General features: G+C 35.0%; 1 protein-coding gene and 2 pseudogenes across 3 annotated transcripts; all 3 read left to right on the plus strand.

The window, feature by feature from the left end:
* Positions 1-391: 391 nt before the first annotated feature.
* Positions 392-921, plus strand: LOC145610471 (desmethyl-deoxy-podophyllotoxin synthase pseudogene; annotated as a pseudogene).
* Positions 922-1,948: 1,027 nt separating this feature from the next.
* Positions 1,949-5,681, plus strand: LOC145610472 (ibogamine 10-hydroxylase pseudogene; annotated as a pseudogene). The gene is made up of 3 exons (XR_014106285.1): positions 1,949-2,499; positions 4,448-4,784; positions 5,055-5,681. The product of XR_014106285.1 is annotated as an ibogamine 10-hydroxylase pseudogene (transcript).
* A 1,278-nt stretch (positions 5,682-6,959) lies between these two features.
* On the plus strand, positions 6,960-24,106 carry LOC145611310 (E3 ubiquitin-protein ligase listerin-like). Of its 2 annotated transcripts, XM_081666630.1 has the most exons (17): positions 6,960-7,162; positions 7,301-7,409; positions 7,618-7,680; positions 8,875-8,952; positions 9,384-9,475; positions 9,772-9,874; positions 10,386-10,538; positions 10,858-11,516; positions 13,365-13,842; positions 14,986-15,476; positions 16,338-17,076; positions 18,315-19,017; positions 19,270-20,297; positions 20,409-20,867; positions 21,050-21,280; positions 22,263-22,730; positions 23,622-24,106. In XM_081666630.1, the coding sequence occupies exons 1-16, from the start codon at positions 7,107-7,109 to the stop codon at positions 22,488-22,490; spliced, it is 5,670 nt and encodes a 1,889-aa protein (XP_081522756.1). In that variant the 5' UTR covers positions 6,960-7,106; the 3' UTR covers positions 22,491-22,730; positions 23,622-24,106. The 2 variants fall into 2 exon arrangements, with proteins under 2 accessions (XP_081522756.1, XP_081522757.1); XM_081666631.1 differs by lacking the exons at positions 6,960-7,162; positions 7,301-7,409; positions 7,618-7,680 and adding an exon at positions 9,229-9,286.
* Positions 24,107-24,603: the final 497 nt, after the last annotated feature.

Genomic DNA, 24,603 nt, shown 5'->3' on the forward strand with positions numbered 1-24,603 from the left:
AATGATTTGGCCACTTGTACTCATAAGGCATAACCCAATAGCCAATAGTCCATTGACCTAACATATTCATAATCTTTATTTATGACCAACAATACACAATCCATGTTCAACCAATAAAGACTCCAACTCCAACTAATATTGATAAAGAGGATCCTAACTAATAACATTTTGATACATTTAACTTTAAATCTATATACACTAAGCATACTTGACCCATTTAAAACAGTGTAAGTAATTTAAGTCGGAGCCCAAACACAACCACGAATATCAGAAAAACAAACACAGCCGCGAATTGTACTTATCTTGCCGTCGGAGGGGCACGCGCAACGCGCGTGCTCCAACGACTAGTAATATTAAATATAAGTTTTTTTGTGTAAAAAGAGCCACAAAGATGAGGTGAGACGAATATTGCAAGGAAATTAGACAATGATTAATAAAGCAAGTCTAGATAAGCTCAAGTATATGAAGCTCTTAATCAAAGAAACTTTAAGGCTTCATCCTCCTTTCCCTTGATTGACCCCAAGAGAGTCCTTAGCAAGATGTGAAATTGATGGTTATGAAATATCTTCTAAAACCTGAATTTTCATTAATGCATGGGCTATTGGAAGAAATCCAAAACATTGGACAAACGCAGAAGAATTTAATCCCGAAAGATTTGAAGAATCTTTGATTGATTACAAGGGAATGCATTTCGAGCTAATTCCATTTGGCTCCGGAAGGAGGATCTGCCCAGGAATGGGACTAAGTATTGCCACAATCGAGCTCGTGCTAGCCATGTTGCTTTACCATTTTGATTGGAAGTTACCTAATGGGACTAGACCCGAAGAATTGGACATGGATGAGACTTTTGTCATAGTAGGGAGGAGGAAGAACGACTTGCAAGTAATTCCTTTGCTATACACTTTCTCGGGTTTCAAATGACATGGTGCACTTTTTGTTGCTATATAAATAAACCATATATCTTGGCTTTATAAGCAAATGGCAATAGTCTGGTACGAAATATAACGTACTTTCTTTCAAAAAAGTGATCTTGTATGTGATCAATTCTATTACTTGTAATATATATTTACATGTAAGTTTAATTATTAAGGGTCTTTCAAGTTATCAAATTCACACAAAATAATAATGTTGACGGGATCGGAATTAATTTCATGTCTTGTATATCTTCCCTAAAACATTATCCTATTTAACTAAGTTAGCTGTTTGATCTACTAAATTTATTTTTATCATGATGTATTTTTATGACAAAACCATAACCTATTGTGCCGCATGTATTGTGTATTGTGTAATTTATTAGGAATAAAAGAAGATAACTACTTCACATACTTCAACAAACTAATGGTACGTGACATTAATTAACTTTTTTTTAGTAAGATTGATCAATAATATATAGTGTTGAGTATCACCCTCAAAACTTTAACAAACTAAGCTAATTAGCAGCATCCATGCATCAAATAAATATACGAAGTACATTATACTATATATAATTATCTACTATTATTATATATATAGATATTAGTATTACCGAGTAACCTCTAACCAAGTAACTACGATCACACGGTGTGAGTAACCACATACAAAACTTAACACTCATCTTACAAAAAATCTACATGTTTTTATTCAAATTACGTCACTTGCCATAATGAACTTACAAAATTCCAAATATTCCTATAGATTATCCCAAAAAGAATTACTCCCACATGTTTATGTATCTATATTTGTCTTATAACTCATATTGTCATCACTTGCCACTCCTACGTTAGAGATGGTAATCAATATCTATCTACTCCCATATACTCATTTAATACTTTTTTTTGTTACATATATTTAATACTTAAACCAAAAAAAGGAACTATATATACTCCCACTTGGCCAAATGTACGTTAATATAAACAACAGTTCCATTAAAACTCATAAAATCAATTAATCATACAAATAAAACACTAAAATGGAGCATTTTTGGTTGGTATCACTACTCTTCATCCTTTCATTCTTTATACTTCTCAACTTTATCAAAAAACAATCACCTAAAAATCTACCACCAGGACCTCCAAAGCTACCTTTGATAGGCAACCTTCATCAGCTAGCATCAAAAACAACCCTCCCCCACCGCCGCCTTGCCGAGTTAGCAAGTGTGCACGGCCCAATCATGCACCTCCGCCTAGGGGAAGTGTCTACGGTAATCATTTCCTCGGCGGAGATGGCCAAAGAAGTGATGAAAACTCATGATGCTTTACTTTGTAGTAGGCCTTCAATGTTATTGCCACAAGTAGTGTTTTATAACTCTAGTGACATCGCTCTTTGCCCTTACGGGGACTACTGGCGCCAAGTTCGTAAGATCGCCACCCTCGAGCTCTTTACCGCCCGCCGTGTTCAGATGTTTCGGCCCATAAGAGAGGAGGAGGTGGTGGATCTTGTCAAGTTTTTAGCTTCTAAGTCTGGATCAGTGGTTAATGTTAGTAACAAGATATTTTCTATCTTGTTTAACATTACTTTAAGGTACGTTTGTCTATTATGAATGTGTTTATACTTTATAGCGTGTTTGGTAAATGATTTTTCAGTACGTATAGTAACAATTATTTAGTGTTTTTTTTTTTTTTTTTTTTTTTTGACAAGAGCAATTATTTAGTTTTTAAAGGTAAAAAAAGAGTTAGATTAGCTTGCTTTTTCTTCAAAAATCTAAATCTAAAGCTAGATAAATTAGCTGAATTATTTATTCTCAAATTTTCTCTATATATACTCTTTATTTATTTATTTAATTTGTTTATTTTGAATGAATCTCTTTATCAGCTCTCCAAACCTTGTCTTATTTGTGAATGAAATTATCTAAAAAATAATTAAAAAATTAATGTGTCTATAATTATTTAATTGAACTTATTTTGTCCGATCTTGCATTAATAACTTACATATAAACATTTTGTTTTTCACAAAGTCTTATACTTCGTATGTGGTGGGCCACACCGTGTGGCCATCCATTATAAGGCCGGGGTTACATCGTTAATGTAATAGAGATTACTTCATTAATATTACTTGATCAGTATTACGTAAAGGGGTTACTTTGTTAGTGTAATGGGAGTTACTTGTTTAGTATTATAGGGGTTACTTAGTCAGTATTACAAGGGTTACTTGGTTAGTGTAATAAGGGTTATTTGATCAGTTTCGTGAGTATAATAGGGATTACTTCATGAGTATAATAGGGATTACTTGGTTAGCATTATAGGGGTTATTCGATCAGTGTTATAAATGTTACTTTGTTTTTTCATAAGTGGTCACACAGTGAGGCCAGCCACACATAAAACTAATTTTTTTGGTTTGAGATAAGTTAAAATACATATACAATCAAAGATTAGATGTATATCTATATGACGATCTTAAGTTCTTAACCGTACGTAAATAAATCATTCGATTCTCGCTCTAGAGGCATATTATATATATTTGGATTTGACGTCAAAGTAGTTAACCGTTCATTTTGTCTTGTATGTGAATAAATTGATTGATACTTTGCAATTATTATTTGATACTTTTATTTTTATTTTTTTTTTTTAAAAAAAAAAAACCAATTTGATACTTTGATAGTAATAGTTAATAGCTAAGTTAGGTCTAATATTCAACATCATCATATGTATTTGGATATTGGCTTGGTGTAAAAAAAATCGTACATAAAAGGAATAAATATAATCACAAAAATATTTAAGTACGTAAATCGGATACCCTACAATTATTCAAATAGTATAATGAAATACTTTGTAGTATTTGCTGTCTGTGGAATAATCTAACATGGACAAACATCGTGCAACATGATATTTGTATACGAAGTAATTAAATATATGAGGATTTTTCAAAGATATGGAGTACGGGCTTGTTCTCATACGATTATTTTCAGTTCAGTTCAGCTCAGTTCTAATAAGTTTAGTTCAGTTTAGTCCAGCTCCTAATTTCCTTCTCTTATAAAATATTTAGTTCAGTTTAGTTCAGCTTTAATAAGTTCAGTTTAGTTCAGCTCGGTTCAGTCAATGAGAACAGGCACTACATCATACACAACTTTTATTTTTTAAAACATAATACACTTTTTTATTTGAATTGTTTTTTACAATTATATGTAGAATAATTATGGTCATTTAAAAATTTTATTATATTTGTCTCGAAATACACTTTAGTAATATAAGTGTTCTAAAATTTTTGCAACAATAATACCTAAAATATACTAAAAGATTTCCTCAAACGTTAAGACTAATAAAAAATGAAGGAAGTACTTGTTAATTACTTAATTGTTTTTTTTTTGAAAAATTATTACTTAATTGTTATCACTGTGTTGATTGTCTAATTAATTACATACACAAATATACTTATTTGTTTTATAATTTTATTACATATTAATTAAATTAAGCATTTACGTAGATTTATTTCAATAATACTAGCCGATTTCTCATAAGTTTTATATCATCAGAATAGGAATGAACAAGAAAGGCAAAGATGGAGACGAGTTTAAAACACTAATAGCAGATATGGCAGCAACATCATCTGGCTTTTCAATTGGTGACCTATATCCATCTTTGAAATTTATAAGTACACTAAGTGGAATGAAAGGGCAACTTCAAGATATAGTCAAGAGGATTGACAAATTGATGGATCCTATAATTGAAGAACATATTACTAAGAAAAAACAAGGTATTCAAGCCCAAGATGAAGACTTGATTGATGTTCTTCTTAAATTTCACAAAGATAACCTATGTCTTGACACCGATTTTTCTCTTACTACCAACAACATCAAGGCCATAGTTTTGGTAAGTTCAACTTTATTAATTGCTTACATCGATTGCTTTTTTATATGTATAAGTTGTAAAGGTCTTTACAACTAGAAGAAGGGAGCAAGTAATATATATTATAAGATGTCACACACATTTCAATGTTTATTATTATATATACTACCTCCGTTAATGGTTATCTGCAACTTTAGGGTATTATTTGTGAGATATAAAATATTTCAAAGTTGCAGATAACAATTAACGGAGGTAGTAATAAAGATTACATGAATTATTAAAAAAATTATGCAGGAGTTGTTTGGTGCTGCGAGTGAAACATCTTCAACACTAATCGAGTGGGCAGTCTCAGAGTTGTTAAATAATCCTATAAAGATGGAAAAAGCACAAGATGAGGTGAGGCGAGTATTGCAAGGAAATGAGACAATGATTAATGAGGCAAGTCTAGATAAACTCAAGTATTTGAAGCTCGTAATCAAAGAAACTTTAAGGCTTCATCCTCCTTTCCCTTGCTTGGTCCCAAGAGAGTCCTTAGCAAGATGTGAAATTGATGGTTATGAAATACCTGCAAAAACCCGAATTTTCATTAATGCATGGGCTATTGGAAGAAACCCAAAACATTGGACAAACCCAAAAGAGTTTAATCCCGAAAGATTTGAGGAATCTTCAATTGATTACAAGGGTATGCATTTTGAGCTAATTCCATTTGGCTCTGGAAGGAGGGTGTGCCCAGGAATGGGACTAAGTATTGCCACGATCGAGCTCGTGCTAGCCATGTTGCTTTATCATTTTGATTGGAAGTTACCCAATGGGACTGGACCTGAAGAATTGGACATGGATGAGACTTTTGGCATTGTAGGGAGGAGGAAGAATGACTTGCAAGTAATTCCTTTGCTGTACACTTTCTCAGGTTACAAATGATGGTTTTTTCGTAGCTATATTAACTAGCTTGAGTTTATAATAATCAAGTAGCAAAAAGTATGATCAATAATGAGAATGAAAATCAATTTAATTTGTTTTCCATTTGAATTATGCATGCACTCGATCTCTTTTAAGAAATGATCGTGTTTGTGATGAATTTTTATTACTTTGTATTTTGTAATAGTATTATCGTCTTGCTGTGTCTTTTATTCACTAAGAGCATGTTTCTTTCAACTTACTTCATTTCCCCTTATTAAAAAAAATTCATTTCATAACCAAACAAATAATAATAATAATAATAATAATAATAATAATAATAATAATAACAATATTGAAAGATTGGTTCTCATGTCGATCATGTAAAAACCCTAACAATATTAAGCTTTGAATCCTAGTAAAAACCCTAACGAAATTAAGCTTTGAATCATCTACCAGTGCTACGAGCCTACAATATGGATAGTATATGGGGAATTAGTTTTGAAGTCGACATATATAAGGAATACTTTTTGGTTTTAATATAATTTATAAAAATCGCTTCTATTATTAAGTTGGGGCCGAAAATTACCCATTTTCACTTTGTCAATTGCAGGTAAATACGAGTACTTTTTTTTAATCTTAATTTATGCAATGATAATTCGTTTATAAAAGAGTCATGACACTTATAATAGAATTCAAAACTAGCAACTATAAAATAAAACTGGATTGAATAGTACTATTTGTGCAAAATCATAATGTTGCTCGAACAAATCTAACATTGATGAATATTCTCTTATCCATCGTTGTTTGATATAGTCTTTCAAGTTTCAAGATGAAATCCTTCAATTTATGGTAGTTATGAAATCGAACAAATTTTAATACAATTGATTATGGGTAAATTGCTTTACTCAAATCACTTTAAACTAGTCCATCAACATAGAGTTATAGACTCAATTGTAAATTTTGGTGTAAATAGAACTGATAGTCCATCAACATATGGGGTTATAGACTCATTCGTAAATTTTGGTATAAAGAGAATCGATGTAGAAGAGATTCGATTCCATACCTTGTTCATGTAAGTAACGACCTGTTCTGATTAACTAAGCTGAGCTGAACTGAACTTAACTAAACTAAACTTATTCGAGCTGAATTGAAGTGAATATTTTATGAGAGAATGAAATTAAGATAAGAAATGAACTGAACTGAAAATAATAAGCCGAAGAGAACAATTGTGAGATCAATTCTATTTGTTTGACATTTCTCACATTTCTCTAACTATATTAGTGAATAGAGAAACTTTGAAAGACCTTGCAACTATTCTTCCGACGGCAGCAAAGGCGGCATATCATCGCGCCACCTTCAACAACACCGAAAACCACCCAAAAACGCCGTATTAACACCCACAAACGCCGCCTCAAAAGCTAGAGTTTGCGAGGAGAGAGAAAATCGATGGGAAAACAAAAGGGTGAAAGTGCTAGAACTAAAGCTCGTGCTTCTAGCAGCAGGTAAAACCCATCAAATTCTTTGTTCATTCTTTCTGATTTCTCCATAATTATTCTGAATTGGGTATATTTACTCCGAATTTGTTGATGGGTTTCTTTAATTTGGTGGTTTGTAATCGATTTTTGTTGAAAAATTTTCAGTCTTGCTGCTTCGTTGGTGCCAACGAATTCTGCCCCAATTGGGTTTGGAGGTTATGTGGGGAGTTCTCGGGTTGATTCTGTACATGGGGATGAATCCACTTCATTCGCGGTATAATTTTCGGGTTTTTTTTCAATAGTTTGTGTTGTTGTTATAGCTATTTTGGATTTTTGATTTCATGTTATGATAATTGAATTGTTGTGGGTTTTAGTAGAATGCCTAATGTTATAGTGGGAAAATGTTTGTGTTTGAATTTGTTAATTTGGGTTTATGTAGTTGTGGTTTGTGGTATTGAGATTTTTGTGGTGTTTGAATGTAGGGTATTGATGGTGAGATGGTACAATACTTGAAAAGACTTGCTCGAAAAGATCCCGTCACAAAGGTAATTACAATCGAATTCAAATTGGATGTTGATAACTAAAATTGACTTATTACTGCTGTCATCTGAGAGCAAACACTGAAAACCTACTAATGTTGCAAATTAGCCTGATTAGGGATTTGATCATGCTGATTCTCTGAGCAATTGTGAATTTGGGTTTTAGAATTTGGTTGATTGTTTGGAATTTGGGTAAAATATGATGATTGCTTACTGTGCCAACTTATGGGGTGTAAATTTTTATGCGATGGCGTGTTCAATATCATCGATTGCAATAGTTCTTTGGATTTTCTGTTAGATTTGGAACATATGCACAAGTTATTGTCTACACCTAATGACGTTATGATATCTTTTTGCAGTATCTCTTTCCCACTGCTGTGACATTAACTGACTAACATGCAGAAGCCATAACCTAGTGCTTGCTTTATCGTGAAAACATTCATTGCTTGGTCTTGCATATTACACTATGAAATTTAAATCAATGAACAGATTGAACACTGGTCCTCTTTGTTTTTTTTTTTTTTTTTTTTTTTTTTTTTTTTTTTTTTTTACTGTCCTTGACAAGTTATTTATTTATTTTTTCTTTCCAAATATATTTAGCGTATGGTGATGTATAGAAATGCAGTGATCACTTTAGGCATAATGAATTCAAAATTATAGAATTACCTGAGGTTTTCTGTTGTGCCTTGTTAGTACATGGTTTACATAATGCATCTGTTTATCTTTTGTATCACATGCTTAAATGATCTTCTATGCTTTCCTAATATCTTAGCTTTGTCTTAAATGGATCTATCATCCTCAGTGTTTCTATTTTTATAGGAACCTGGAAATTATGTGTGGTTCTCACACATACTTTCTATTCATATGAGGTTGCAGTCTTTCATTTAAGAACTATTCTACTTACTCTTTGATCATGGCTGAGTTGCTATCTCTTAATTCCTGTTTGTTCCCTCATTTTGATTGTTTCCGCTACAATAGCTGTCATGGACCTCTGCCAGTTAGTATAGTGGAGTACCTGATTCTTAAATATTTGTGAAAATATATTCTGGGTTGCTCTCTTTGAAGATATCTTGTCTTTTTCAACAGCTGCGACAAAATTTTTTGTCACTACCCAATTATGCTTGAGTTGAAAATTAGTTGATTCAAGTTTTTGGGTCTTGATTTGGATTTCTATATTCTAATTTGCCTTTATTTATGCAGCTGAAAACATTAAATTCTTTATCAGCCCTGCTGAAGAACAAGTCTGGGAAGGATGTATTACCAATAATTCCACAATGGGTATGTGTTCTCCATTCTTTTGCTTTTCTGTGTCCTAATACTTCTCTTAGAGTCACTTCTTGAACCTGAACATCTTCTATCTGTTAGCTTGTTCATTGTTTATCAATTCATTCCTTAATTAAGTCTATGTTGCTTACACACTTCTGTTTTTGTTTAACTTAGTTATAGTTTTAGGGAGGTGTGGGCTGTGGGAGGCGGATAATGTCAGCTTTGGCTCTTGTCACTTGGTTTGGCCAAAGTAGTCATTGAGATTTTGTTTTTGTTTAAATGATGAAGGTCAACCTTATGACAGTGGTGAGAGTTCAAGGCAGTCTAGCTTTGTGATATAAAGCTGGTATATATACAATTTGGCTGAGTTCTATTTATAATTTTCCTGAAAGTTAGATGGTAGTCAATTTTTATTTCTTCCTGACCTGTACTTTGTTATCCAGGGTTTTGAATACAGGAGGCTTTTGATGGACTACAACAGAGAAGTTCGACGGGCAACTCATGACACAATGACAAGCCTTGTTGCTGCTGCTGGGTTAGTCCTTGTTTCTTTCAGACTTTTCTGTATTGTTCTTTGGTTTCAACTTTTTAGTCACTTAGAAAGAGAAGGGGGGAAGAGTTTGTAATGGGGAAGACACAAAGTAGGGCTAATAAAGAAACACATGCTTCAAGTTATATGATTGAAATCGCTTTATTGGTTTTTTCTGCTCCCACGGAAGGAGACTGAATTAATTAACTTGATTGTTTCCCAATGCCTGATTGTCGATGTCTAGGCATAGGAGGCTGATAAAAGCCTTTAGGTGAGAATAACAATTTACTCCCTTTCTGCAGACGGGATTTGGCTCTGCATCTTAAGTCATTGATGGGACCATGGTGGTTTGCTCAGTTCGATTCTGTTTCTGAAGTTTCTCAAGCCGCTAAGCGATCATTACAGGTTTGTAGTGTATTTTTCACTAGTAGGATTCATGATTGGACAAATGACTTGCTTCTTGAGTGTCATACTTGATGATAATGAATTTTGTTGATCGAGTCCTACGTTATATTATTTTTAGTTAGCAAAAACTTTATCTGGAAATTAACGTTGTCGAGGGGACCTACTTTTGAGACACGATAAATTTGATGCATTGATTTCCGTGAATAAATTAAATTAAGTTTGAAATCCTGGCAGCTTTACTTATAAATATTCATTGCTCAAAGAAGTGAGCTTGATTTGGGCTTAATCGAGCCGAGCTTGACTGCATACTTAAATCGCTATTCATGTTCTATGCATTGTATATATGTATTTCTTATCTTTTGCATGTATGTACTTAAGGCTCATACCAAACTTTATTTTTTACTTAATCTGAAAATATCTACAATTTAGATTGTATGCGTGTTAGCTGGTAAGCATGACTATAATTCAGTTGGACAGGCTAAAATCTGATATCATTTTGTTATGGAAACAGGCTGCCTTTCCAACCCAGGAGAAAAGACTAGAGGCACTGATATTTTGCGCTTCTGAGGTATTTGAGTATTTGGAAGAGAATTTAAAGCTTACACAGCAGGGTATGGCTGATCTTGCTGCCGCTTCAGATGAGTTAGCAGATATGCACCAAAGGGTATGTGCTTGTCAGCTGTTAACTTTTTGATGGCAATTGATACTTCATAACTGTATGTACCTACATTGTCATGAGTTTGTTTTTGTCGGTGACTATTTGTTGGATCAAAAGGACAGTAGCTTAAGATGCTATATAGAATGATTGTATATGCTCTATGGCTCTTTAAATTACATACATTACAGCCTTCAATTCTGTAATTCTCTATACTGCCTGCATATGTTATTGCCTGGATTTTTCTTCGTTTTCTTTTCTTTTTATTTTGAATCATTAATAACATTGTCCATCTGCCTGGTTTCCTTGCTTCCATTGACTCTATCAGGTTATATCGTCATCATTACTAGCTCTTGCTACACTACTAGATGTATTGATTGGCGTTCAATCAGAGAAACCTGCTATTGAAGACTCAAATATTCAATCAACAAAGGTTTCAAAAGCTCGAGATATGGCTATTTCTTCTGCCAAGACTTTGTTCGTGTCTCATCATTATTTTCTAGACTTTCTCAAATCTGAGAGCCCTGCTGTTCGCTCAGCTACATATGCAGTACTCAGAAGTTTCGTCAAGAATATGTGTGAAGTTTTTAGTGAAGAAGATGTTAAAGGTCTTGCTACTCCAATACTTGGTGCCTTCCAAGAAAAGGACCCATCTTGTCATACAGCGTTGTGGGAAACGTTTTTGCTGTTTACCAGAAGATTTTCTGGGAGTTGGTCATACATTAACTTTCAAAAAATCTTTTCAAATCGCTTTTGGCAGTTCCTGAAAAATGGCTGCTTTGGATCACAGCAGGTGTCATACCCTGCTTTGGTACTTCTCCTAGATGCTTTGCCAGCTGAGGTAACTGGGGGACAGAAGTACTTTGTTGACTTCTTCCAAAACCTATGGGCAGGAAGGAATGCATCTCACCCTAGTAATGCTGATCGCTTAGCATTTTTTGTGGCCCTTAAAGAATGTCTTCTTTGGGTCTTGCGTAATTGTGGAAGGTATGTATTTTTATATGATATAAAACAAATGTGTTGGAGGTTTTAGCTTTTCGTTTGTCATTATTGGATTTCTGCATTGTTGGAGGGGTATAATCTATAAAGCGCAGAAGTGTGTAGCCACCATGTTTTTGGAGTACTGTTAAACTTTCAGATAAAGGAACATTTATATTAGCAAAGCACTTGAGTTACATCTGAGAGGTTTTGTGCTCCTGATTTGTCTGTAGTGTGTTTCCAAATGTTTTGTAGCTCTGAACTTGTATCAATAAAAGTCAAAAAGGAAAGAATAAAGAAATGATGACTTTTACATATTTGAATGATGTGATTTATATTAGGGAGCCAGTCTTGTTAACATTCAAACCTGCCTTTCTTTCTCCTCATGCTCAAATCCTTTTAGTATTAGTCACTCCCTTGGCGGGTACTTTACTAAAACCTCACCACAGAAGGGGGGGAAAAAAAAACCTTAGGTGCAAGTTTTGTCTTCCTTTGAACTCCAGATATCTTCCTTCAAACACTAGATGCACACATAAAGGTAAAACAGGCAGCCAGGCTCTGGTTGGTGTCAAATATTGTGGCAGACACTAATACAATTCAATCCGCGCTTCATAGACAAACTTGGGATTTGCGATCCCATATAAGATCGATTTAGGATATGGTCTCCTTTGGTTGGTGGTTAGGATGGTCGGAAGAAACATTGAAATACTATAGGGCTTGTAGAATTGAATTTATTTGGTGTCGTAAAATGATTTGAAATATAAAACTTATCCAGCAGCTCTGTACCTCTGGTTCTATCCAATTCATGCAAATTTAAGAAGATTACAAGTGAGGATGATTAAATAAAGGATATATATATATTATTGTTGGAGGGAGGGAGAAAAAGTGGGGAAATGGGAAACGTAAATGGGTGCAGGGTGCCTGGCAACAGGCACTGCTACCTTACTATCATTCTACCCATGCTCATGACTGTAACATGATGAAGACAAACGAAGCCGCATTGGGCATTTATTTACTGAGGTTTTTTTGTTCCGTGAGTCCCCAGGATCATACCTTTCCTTTTCTTTCCCTCAAATAGAGCAAGGTTTTTTAAATAATGTCATTCCAAAAATTAGATTATTCGTTAATTGTATGGTGTTTTCTGCTTGTATATCTTGGAGTTGAGTGTTGCAACATCAGAGAGGGTTCCGTGAAAGTATCTTATGGTAAGTGTTTGCAATTTTATATAAGTGGACAGTTTAATTCTTGCTCTGCTTAGGACTCATGGGAGAGAGATGGGGGAGAGGGATTGTGTGGGTGAAAGAATGTTTTCTGCCGCCTTCTGACCTTCTGATGCAGCTCCCATATAGGATGCTAGGTATATCTGTTGGCTGGGCTGACAATTTCATGGTATACTTCTGGTCATATAAAACCTGGTGCCTTCATGTGGCTCCACAAGGCTAAGTTTAGGAAACTAGAAGGATGTTAGGTATATGTTACTTATGAATATGAACTGTTATATCATTATCTAATACGAAGTACTCCCTCCGTCCCCAAATGATTTTTGCATTTGACTTTTCACGGTCTCCAAGATGTGTCTTAAAACGTCAATATCTCTATTTTCATGTGAGTAAAAATTATAAAAACTTGTTATTAAATAAAATACATAACGTGACGAATCCAACAAGATCCCACATGAATATTAATCTCTTATAGATTAACGGGAATTTATGGTCAAAGTTTTCAAAGTTTGACCCAAATATTAGAAATGGGAAAATCATTTGGGGGATGGGAGTAATTGGCATGAGGGTTCCTTGGATATTCAATTCTTGTCCAGATTCTTCTAGTGTCTTATATATTCTTTTCTATTCTTACCAGATATTGTAGTGGAGGCGATGCAATATACAATTTCCGTATGTCTCTTGTTGATAATGTACTTTTGAAGTTATTGTGGCACGATTTCTTGGTCTACTCTGAGGCAAGGCATGGAGATGTCAGCACTTCCAGTACTAATAAAGATGCTTTTTCAGAGACTTCTAGATTGTCAGACAAAAGTCAACTGGAGGTTAAACAAGGGCAGTTGCATGATCTGGGGTGCTGCATAATTGATGTCCTTTCTGCTATCTACTCTTTGGAATGCAAACTGCTCAATCCATTTTGTGAAGCATTTCAGGGCTGCTGCCTTGAGACATTTCAACAAACAGAGCTTGTAAAGGAAGCTTCTGGGAACATAGGAAGAGCCATAAAATTTTTGGTATTGGTGGAGAAGTATGCAGTTTTAAGAAATGAAAGTTGGCCCTTGGATTATCTGGTTGGGCCTATGCTGGAAAGGTCTCTTCCATTGATTATATCCCATGTAAGTTCCATGTTGGCTTCTATTTCATGACTCTTATTGTGTTGGACTTGTTACAATTATGTTTTGTTGTGGGTTTGGAGGGGCCAAACAAAAAAAATTGCTATGGAGTAATGTTTTTATGGCAATCGTATGATGCATTTGGTTATAGTTTAGTGTGCTTATCCCTTTGAGACCAGCTTACGTGGTTAGTTGTGGGATAGAATAAACTTATTTAACGTCATTCTGAGCGAGCAGAAACCCAAAATAATAATAAAGTGTAATCTTTGCTAATGTGGGAGGACAACATGACCTGTTTTGTACTCAACATTTGCTATTAAGCTATTACAAATAATCTTTTTTGATTAAAATAAAAAAATGAAGTGCAACTTTGCAACACCTCATCTTTCATCAGTGATAATGAATTTGAGACCCTGATGCAAGAGTCCTAATTGTTCTCTCCTGTCCAAATTCACTTGCCTTTTCCAATTGCGATAGAAGGTCAAAAGGCTTATGTAATGAAAGCATGTTTTTTTTTGCTAGCCCCCCCCCCCCCCCCCCCCCCCTCTTTTTTTTTGTTGGTCAACTGAGAACACTTAATGACAACTGGCATCATAGGGGTATGCAGGAAAAAAAAAGTTTCTACAGTGGATGTGGCATACTGTAGGGATTGGCCAGCTAGGCCGTGAAGGATTTGATGCAGATAAGTCAAATGTTTGTATTATATTGGGTGCCGATACTTAGAATCTTCAGATAGTTGTAGAAAACTAGAAATTAAGAGGACTGCAAAAGAATTGTTTCAATACACACGCAAAAATATTAATGAATAATTCTACTCATAAGTTCTAGTGAATATTTTCTTGATGATGGCCGGATAACTGTGACTCTGTTCTAGAGATGAAGATTGGACATGAGTTGTTTCACATTGCAAGTTATTTATCGTAGATTGCATGCATTGATCCAGATATCTGGCAACTATTGATTTTGTGGTTTTTATATCTTTTCAGTCCGTACTTTTATGAAACAACTTCCTTGCATTGTAATAGACTAATGAGTAATGTCATATTTATTGACCCTTTGGTGGGAGCCTTTTTGAGAAATTTGTTCAAGGTATCATATGGTTTAGCAGCTTTTGCTCATGATCCGTTTTTGTGCTTTTGAAATCAGGAATCTGTTGAGGTGGTTAAGTTTCTCTCAGTTGTGGTTTCAATCTTTGGGCCAAGGAAAATAGTATTGAGACTTGTTCCAACTGAAGGAATTGTTGATGGCAGTGCCACTGGTCAGGATGATAGAGAAGCAAGCAAGTTTCTGAGAGTTTTTGAGGAGACATTTGTCTCTTGGTGTTTCAGTGGAAGTGAAAGTGCCATAGATGCTCGCTTGGATCTTTTGCTTGCATTGCTGGATAATAAATGTTTTAAACAGCAGTGGAACATTATCATCAAATATGCTAGCAACATGTACCATTCTGCAGCGTTCCATATTGGAAGGTTTTCAATCCTTGTTGAAAAGGCTAGAAAGCTGACAAAAAGGCTGTCAAAACTTGGTGATGATCCAATCTCTCATATCACAAATTGGCAACATGAACTGCTGGATTCAATTGCTGTTACTATGATGCAGAATGCTCCAACCTCTACAGATTTTGATTTGCAGTTTATACGGTATGGTTCATCTCCTGTTTTTTCCTTTATACACTGGTCGGTGGCCAACAGTTTCTTCACTCCCTAGTTTGGTTTAATCAAGCTATTACCTTTTTTTTTTTTTTGAAGAAAAGCTATTATTAATTTATGAGGATAACATTCTGTACATTGCCATGTCTTTTTTAATTTTATTATTATGGGAAATTCTCAATGGTAGCCATATAAAATTTGCGCATTCCCATTGGTAGCAAATTTTTTTCAAAAATCTCTTAAATAGCATTGACTTTATAACTTTTCTCTAATCTAGCTATATGTTAGAAAGTTTAACATACTCAACCTTTGATGATAAATCATGGTTCTACCCTAAACACCACTGCCACCTTCGCCACTCTCCTTTCCAACCCCTACTAACGATAACACCCAGCCACCCTTTCCCTCCCCGAAAACACCCAGCCACCTCTCTCCCTCCCCTTACCGCCCCTCCCACCACCAATTAAACAATCAATCGTTACCAAATTCAATATTTATGTATTAGCTTTGACCATAATTTTTAACATAATAAAAACATATTTTATCATAAAATATGTTGTTAGATAGGTATTACCGTATTAATATAAATTTTCATAATGTAATTTTAAAAATTATTTTCATCTCCGTTACAGGTTATGTGCAACGATTAGACATTTTCACTCTCTGCTTTATGTCAAATTGTTGCACATAACCTGTAACGGAGGTAGTATATATAAATAAAGTCAAACTAGTGCATTGGCATGTGTGCAAAGTTGATTGTGTCATGGGACAGAGGGAGTAGTAGTGTGTGTTAATACTTATAGTTCTGGTGCTTTTTTTATGCTACCTCTGACTTGTTATTGTATATCTCAGGGCCGTACTTGGTGGTAAATCAGAGGAGGATGATACTTCTTTTCTGTCTAAGAATGCCGTCGTTCAGATATACACAGAAGCATTTGGAAAGCTTGTAGCTTATGCTATGGAGTCTCCTTTTACATGCGTAAGGAAATTTGGTTCTTTATCTTGTTCTCTTATAAAGTCCACTACATCAGAGATTCAGAATTCTGCAGACGTGGTTAGGATGGCTTACACTTCTCTAGAAGTTCTCAGAAGTACCCTTTTTAGCTTGAAATCATATTGCGAGGAAAGTGAGTTGCTTCTTGGTATTGGAGGCATTATCTTTGTGATTGATTGGGAATATGATGTATCAAGAGCATCAGACACTAAGCACATTGGTGCTTCGGCGAAAAGTATCATGCCCAGGCAAGAGTTTGGTAAAGTGATGCATGCTTTCCGTACAAGTACGAGTAAACAATTTTGGAGAAGCCTTGTGTCACAAAGTCGGATGACACTAGGAAATTCTCTTATACAGTTTATTAGGTCTGCCATTTTTGAGCAGGATGTATTTGATGCTGGCATGATCACATCTCTAGGCTGCAAATGGATGATTGAAGTTAGCAATCATCTTTGTCTGAACCAATTGGAGGAGCAGAAGTTAATAGAGCTGCTTCTTAAAGTTGATGAATCATGGCCTTTGTGGGTCACTCCAGATAACAGTAATAATGAGAGAAAGCATGCCTTTAAAGTCGAGGGTGTTTTAACTGATATACATGTAAGTGGAATCTCCGTATTCCTTTTAAGTTCTGAATACTATGAGCTAATGTGCTTTATTTACTATATTACTAGTATTATTTTTCAAGTTAGTTTATGTGTTTTAAGTATTCACCAAGTCCTTAGATCTGTAGTCTATTAATATTCATGATATCAAGAAGTACAGACCATATTATTTATCTCTTGGTGTATCTCAATGTGCCTAGGAGGGGTCTGGTTATACACATACTAAATTAAGAATCATTTTGGTTATGGAATAGGTTTATGCTACAGGAATTAATTTATTAGGTGTAAGCTCAGCATCTCATTTTCCTGGGCCATCCCTGTAGCACAAATGCAAGGAGCCAATTGTTACAATATTGTTAGATTCCATTTTGTAATAGCTGCTCTAGGTCCGAGCCCTTAAACATATTCCTCTTATATTAATACCCATACGTATCTTCTATTGCCTTCTATAGCATTTAGGCTTGTAAGGTTTTCTTTGGTTTGCAATAAGTTGACATGCGAACTTTAGTTCTATGGAATTGAGAAAGATACAATGTTTGGTTGATTTACTCCGACGGAAATTGAAGCTCCATCTCCATATTTGACCAGCTTTTGACATAAGATGGGAAGTTGCTTTTTTAAGTAAAATAAAATATATAAAGTTTGTATGTGTTTGTTTTATTTTGTGTGGTGGAGGTGGCTAAATCTGGATTCTTATGCTCTTTGACTTCCTTCATAAACAAAAGCATCCTTTTGACCATCAAAATAGGCACATGTATCTTGAACCTTTGTTGCATTGATTTTGTATTTTGCAGGTGATTCCCTGGAAATTGTATTTGCCAACCAGAGAAAACTGTTTCCATGGGACTTATTTTTGCAATGCTTCTAATTTTTTATTCCTTCATTCTTTGAAAATTGTGGTGTGAGAGATAGAGTGAACACATTACCAAAAAGGCAAAAATGGTTATGTAGAAATTAATATGAAACTTCTAATTTAGGGAAATTTAGCAAACTTTAAAGAACGTAGAAAGTATGAATAATCTACTTACATGAATTAGTTTATAATGTAAGCTCTTGATGAATCTTACAATGCTGAAATCGAAGTTCCTTTTCTTGACTATTAAAAAAATTGCTTGTCATATACTTTCATAGTTGTCTTAATTTTCCGTTCCTGCAGCTTATGGCACAAGTACTGATATCTAGATTTGGTTATGTAGCTAGGATATTCACAATTTGAATTTTTTTTACATGCAGATTTTGCAGAGCCAGGTGTTTGTTGCTCTAGTTGATAAGCTTATCTCAGAAATGGGTATTAACAAAGTGGTTGTTGGCTCTGATCTACAAGCTTTAGCTGCAGAGGAGAGAGGAGGCAATGGGCTAGTTTCTTCTCAGCATGAATTTTCCCGAGCTTGGGTTGTTGCTGAAATGCTTTGTAATTGGAAGTGGCCTAATGGCAGTGCTTTAGATACTCTTTTGCCTTCTTTAAGTTCTCACGCTAAAAGTGAAAGTGATGGTAGCCTAATTTGCTTATTTGACTCCACTGTAAATATTTTGCTTGAGGGTGCTCTTGTATGCGGAACAAAAAGTCAGTTGAGTTTTTTCAATACCTGGCCACCTTCAAGTAAAGATCTCAGTGATATTGAAGAGCCTTTTTTGAGAGCCCTGGTGACTTTACTTTTTACACTATTGAATGAAGGCATATGGAACCAAGAAAAAGCTGTTGGCCTATGGGAATTGCTTCTAAACAAGCTTTATGTAGGTCAAGAAGCAAATATGAACTGTTTGAGGATTCTTCCGCCCCTGGTTTCTGTTCTCGCACACTTCTTGTTTCATAATAAAGGATCCAGTGATTTGGTTAAAGATTCCTTGCCCGATTCTTTTAGAGAAACTATTGTTCGGGACTGGCTTGAAAAGACTCTGACATTCCCATCCCTGATTTCATGGACATCTGGTGAAGGTAAGTCAATAGGTTTGGAGGCACTCAACATTTACCATCATGTAAACATTTAAAACTGTTGAAATGATTGCAAAATTGTATACTGTATCTATCTTCAAGCTTGGCTGGCTGTCACAGGGTGGTGGGTTTAGGATTTGGTCCTCTGTATAATCCTATTTTACAATTTCTATTTCTTGGTACCTACTGTATATTATCTTTTGTTTCTTCTCTTTAATCTTGATTAGCCTGATAAACCATTTTGGGTACTTGCAGAGATGGAGGAATGGTTCCAGTTGGTTCTGTCATGCTATCCTTTAAGCACAACAGCTGATGTAGGTCATTTAAAATTGGATGCTAGTTCCTTGGAGCGAAAACTTTTACTTGATGTTTTCCATAAGCAAAGGCATGATGCTAACTCATTAGTTGTCACTAATGAGCTGCCAGTCGTGTCATTACTGCTTTCACGCTTGATGGTTATTGCAGTAGGGTACTGTTGGGAGGAATTTGATGAAGAAGATTGGAAATTTGTATTATCTAACTTGAGGCACTGGATAGAGTTGGTAGTTACAACAATGGAGGAGGCTGCTGAGTGCTTGGATCTTGAAACTGGAAATGAATCTGGTGATAACTTAGATCTTGTGATAAGCAAGGTTAACAAGATCACGCAAAATTTGGATACATCTCTTATGAATATTGCAACCAATGCCCTTTATGCATTTTCATTAGTCATGGAACTTGTTGGATGTAATGCATTGGAAAAAGCTGAAAAGTTAACAGTCTTAAGGATAGATGCATGCCATCAAACTATTGATCTGGTCCAGGAGGGTGTTTTGCGGATATTTTTTTCAGTTGGCATTGCAGAAGCTATTTCAAGTTTGCTTTCATGCCAGAGTTTGTCTACAATAGCAAAGAGCCATCATATTTATCCTCACTTTTGGAATTTAGTATCTTCGATTGCATTGAAGTCCTCCACACATTCTAGAGAACAAGCTTTTAAGGCAGTTGAGCTTTGGGGTCTAAGAACAGGTGCTATTAGCTCTTTGATGGCCATCCTGTTCTCCCCCAAACCAGTATCTGTCCTGCAGCTTACTTCTTTTGTTCTCCTTTCAAGTCAGCCATTCTCTAGTTGGGCCTTGGTGGACGATCATATTTCAGACTCATCAAGTTCTACTGTTGATGTCGAAGCCCGTGATCTTGATTTGTCTTCTGAGAATAATTTTACTCTGAGGGAGGGGCTACATTGCCTGATACACAAACTACCACTTGATGTACTAGATATGGATTTGGAAGCACAAGAAAGGGTAAGGCTGGTTGTTCTCAGTAATGATTTCTTGGTCCTATTGATTTACTACCTAGTGGCTAAAAACTTGTCCAACCTTAACAATCAATGATCATTTATGTCAAATGTGCAGGTGCACGTTTTCCTTGCTTGGTGTCTAATTTTGAGCTATCTAGTGTCTTTACCATCTTCTTCCTCCAATAGGGAGAAATTGGTTCAACAGATACAGGAGTCTGCTTCTTCAGCAATATTGGACTGTCTTTTCCAACATATCCCTGTTGAATTATGTACAGCACATGGCTTAAAGAAGAGAGACTTAGAAACCCCACCCGAGCTTGTGAATATTGCAACTTCGGCAACACGTGCTATAAGTACGGGGTCTATAATCTTTGCAGTAGAATCACTTTGGCCTATTGGACCAGAAAAAATGGCATCACTTGCAGCTGCAATATTTGGTTTAATGCTTCGTGTTCTCCCTGCTTACGTTCGGGTTTGGTTCAATGATTTACGTGATCGTTATTCGTCATCTGCAATTGAGTCTTTCACAAAAACATGGTGCAGCCCACATTTGATGGTAGATGAATTATCTCAGGTTAGCATCTTCAGTATCTTGTAATTCATGGACTATCTTTACTCAGTTACTCATATTTTGCCAAGTTTTTAATTTAGAGGTTTTTAGGCGATGCATAACCAAACTCCGCATCTCTATGATAACCCTCTCTAATTGAGTTGTGAAGCCGATCTCTAATTTCTGTTCTCCCATTAATGATGCAGATAAAGAAATCTGATTTCGTAGACGAATGTTTTTCTGTTAGTGTAAGCAAATCAGCCAATGAAGTCATTGCTACCTATACCAAGGATGAGACCAGTATGGATTTGGTCATCCGTCTTCCTGCTTCCTACCCATTAAGGTCTGTGGATGTGGAGTGTACAAGGAGTCTTGGCATAAGTGAAGTAAAGCAAAGAAAATGGCTGTTATCCATGATGGCATTTGTTCGTAATCAGGTAAACCATAAGTTCTTGTTTTGATGATCTGGAATTTTTTTATACTGACTGCCTGACTGGTCATGTATTTGTGCACATACGACCTCCGTTTTTTAGTTGCTTCATTTCTTTAGCCACACTTGCTAACGTACAATGTCAATCACTAATATCTTTAATCATCTATAGGCAAAACTTGCAGTGATTTGATATTAATAAAAACACACATGACTATGTTTTTCTTTTTTGTAAATCACAAAAGGTAGTTAAAGTCGATTATGTTCAGTGGCAAAAAAAAAAAAAAAATGTAGCAACTTAACAAGAATGGAGATAGTATGAGTTATCCAAAGTCGTGCGCTTACATTTGAAATAGAGGAGGCAGTCCTTATATATTCTGCTAGCTTTACTGTGGAAAAACAAAGAGTTGGGCGTTTATGATAGGAAAATATGGGCAATATGTTACTGACACTCATTCATTAATTGCCACACATTATCTACATCTTTATTACTTTGCAAAAAGAATACCTTACGCTTAATGCAAATGAATTGGTACACAAAACTACTCATAATGTTGCATGGCCTCCATCTCTTTACCCATTGATCATTTGAAAATTATACAGCTGCTCGGCGCTTCTTTTAAGTTAGAACTGTTCTGTTTCTATAACAGATATAAAATGCTAGAATGTGTATGCATGACAACATATCTTTAAGAAATACATGAGCTTTCTGTTCATTATTTGCTTCAACAGTTCTACATGATGAAAGACATTAAGAAAGTATTATAATATTGGCAAAGATTTTAAAAAAGGACAAAAGATGATATTTTATATAGCTTACCTACATACTATATACAGTATAAAATAATTTGAGATGAATACCAAAGTGTTTATTTAATTTGTGTATCATTATATGTAATACGTACGTCTTTAACTTTTATAAAACTTCCATGTTTCTATAGGCAGTGATGGGGCTAACTGGCACTTTATTAACTTGTTGCTTATTTCAGAATGGTGCTTTAGCTGAGGCTATACGGATATGGAAGAGTAACTTTGACAAGGAATTTGAAGGAGTTGAAGAGTGCCCCATCTGTTACAGTGTGATTCATACTACCAACCACAGTCTTCCGCGTCTTGCTTGCAAAACTTGCAAGCACAAATTCCATGCTGCATGCCTCTATAAATGGTTTTCAACCTCCCACAAGTCAACATGCCCACTGTGTCAGTCTCCCTTCTGATCAATTGAGCACTAATATTTTGATGCTGGCCGCTTGATCTATCATGAGGTTCTATCTATTTTGATCGACCAAAGTCAGGCATGTAAGACAATAGGCTGTGTTGGTTGAGGCAATTAAATAGTATATGAAGCAGCTGGGAAAAGTTGCAACCTCATGTAAATATGCCCTGCTAATTCATGCTTTACAAGCATATGGACGAGGAATGTTCAAAGCTTCACACTTATGGCCAACTTTATGAAGGTATCGCATCTGGACATATTTTAATCCACAAGCCATTTTTCTTTCGTTTTGAAAATGTTTTGATCTGGTATTTACTACTATTATCCGTTTTTTTATTTTTTTAAATTTTAAATATAAGGACTTAAGATTTTTTTTTTTTTTATTGATTTTGGCTTGAGCAATGCTAAGCTGCTGGGGATTTATCTGTTAAACTGGATTTGTCTTGATAACTCAAACTAGAGAAATACTAAACCTTGCATACTTTCACTCTAGAACTCCCGTAGTGCTGTGGCTAACTCTAAAATAAACAGAACCTATGATTGTATACTTGTGTATGTCTTACCTTTTTAGAGGAAACAACTACAAGTTGGTCCCTTACTAAAATTTTACTGATACTCCCTCCTTTTATGCAACCGAGTCCAAGTTTGATTTGTCATTGAGGCAAGGCAAATGAGGTTAATTATAAACGTTATGCAGATTTAGTGATTTTTTAGGGGTCAATTAGGTTGGGGTAGGAGTTTTGGTGGGCAAAGAGTGGTCAATCCATTACCAAATTTGGAGAATGCAAAGAGGAATATTTATGACAAACATTTAAACAAAATCAGATGTACGGCTATAAAGTTACCTTAAAATGATCAAAAGTTACCCTGTAACGAATGAGAATTAACCAGTATGTACCCTGATAAAAATGAAAGTTATTTATGCTTTATTGTTAAAAGTTACCCAATGTATAGTAATATTACTGTGCATCGGATGTATATTTTTCATTTTTAGATTCACCAGACAAGTGTTAAATAGACCTGTTTGAATCACAAAATCGGCTAATATTGCTGATTGCTGGGGCTGATTGAATTGTATGAATAAACTGGGAATTCTGTTACTTGAACTTTCTCGCGTAAATTCTTTTTACAGGATGGTGAATCATGAACTGCTGTTGGTGTAGCTTCAAGTTCTAGGTGACTCTTAACTCATTTAGGAAATTTTGATGATATGATTCTCTATTTCAAAGTTTATGCAATTTGTGCTGTAGTGTCATCCTGTATTTTTGTTTTGGGTGAAAGTCTAGAAAAGAAGATGCAGTGTTGCGCGTTGACATAACCTGAAGATGCTGTACTGTTCGTAGCGTGTTTCTTTTCTGGGGCTGTTGCAGGGACAACATTTTACTAGGTGTTTAAATCACCGATATTCTATTTTCTTGGCTAATTGATTCAGTTGAATTTAACATGTTAAAAATTTTCGTATAACCTTCGGCTGCTGTTCTATCATCTCTGTTTTATACTGAAGGAGAGTTATTTTTGTATCGTAAAATCAGAGGGGTTTTTGTCATAATTGACATGAGTTGGTTGTAATCATGCGTACAATGTAAAAGGTTAATATGAATTGATCTACTTTACTTAGGCCCCGTTCTCTTCACCTTATTTTTGCTGAACTGAAATACGTACATTTTGATATGAGAGTAAAATAAACAATAATAGTGAAGTTATTATACGAAGTATATTCCAATAAGTACAAGTTGAAACTCGAAATCTGCTACACTGTAGCAAGTCACATGAACTTTCAAACCTCTACCAGAAGATTATACTCTGTAATAATGATATGATGACTCATTTAATGTACGAGTGATAAATTAGAAATGAACTGTTACAACTTATAATCAGCTAGTCAAATAAGCTTTTATAATTGACTTTACCCAACTAGCCGCATAGGGCATTGGTATGTTAATAAATACCAGTATATTTTTGTAATTTTTTTTTTTTTTTTTAGACACCAGTATATTTTTGTAATTAGTTGTAAACAAATCTAAAGAGTTTCTTTGCAACTGAGAAAGTAAAGTAAAACTAAAAGTCTTGGGGAAATTTCCGTTTGTTGGCAAGACATGTAATAAGTAGCTTTT

Source organism: Chenopodium album, chromosome 24, assembly GCF_948465745.1.
Source record: "Chenopodium album chromosome 24, dcCheAlbu1.1, whole genome shotgun sequence".
Taxonomy (NCBI): Eukaryota; Viridiplantae; Streptophyta; class Magnoliopsida; order Caryophyllales; family Amaranthaceae; genus Chenopodium; species Chenopodium album.

Bases quoted from the DNA above. Each gene is read 5' to 3' on its own strand.
- LOC145611310 (XM_081666630.1), top strand. From the start codon at position 7,107: ATGGGAAAACAAAAGGGTGAAAGTGCTAGAACTAAAGCTCGTGCTTCT. The intron at 9,476-9,771 runs GTTAGTCCTTGT...CCCTTTCTGCAG, and splicing joins AGCCTTGTTGCTGCTGCTGG to ACGGGATTTGGCTCTGCATC. The intron at 10,539-10,857 runs GTATGTGCTTGT...TGACTCTATCAG, and splicing joins TAGCAGATATGCACCAAAGG to GTTATATCGTCATCATTACT.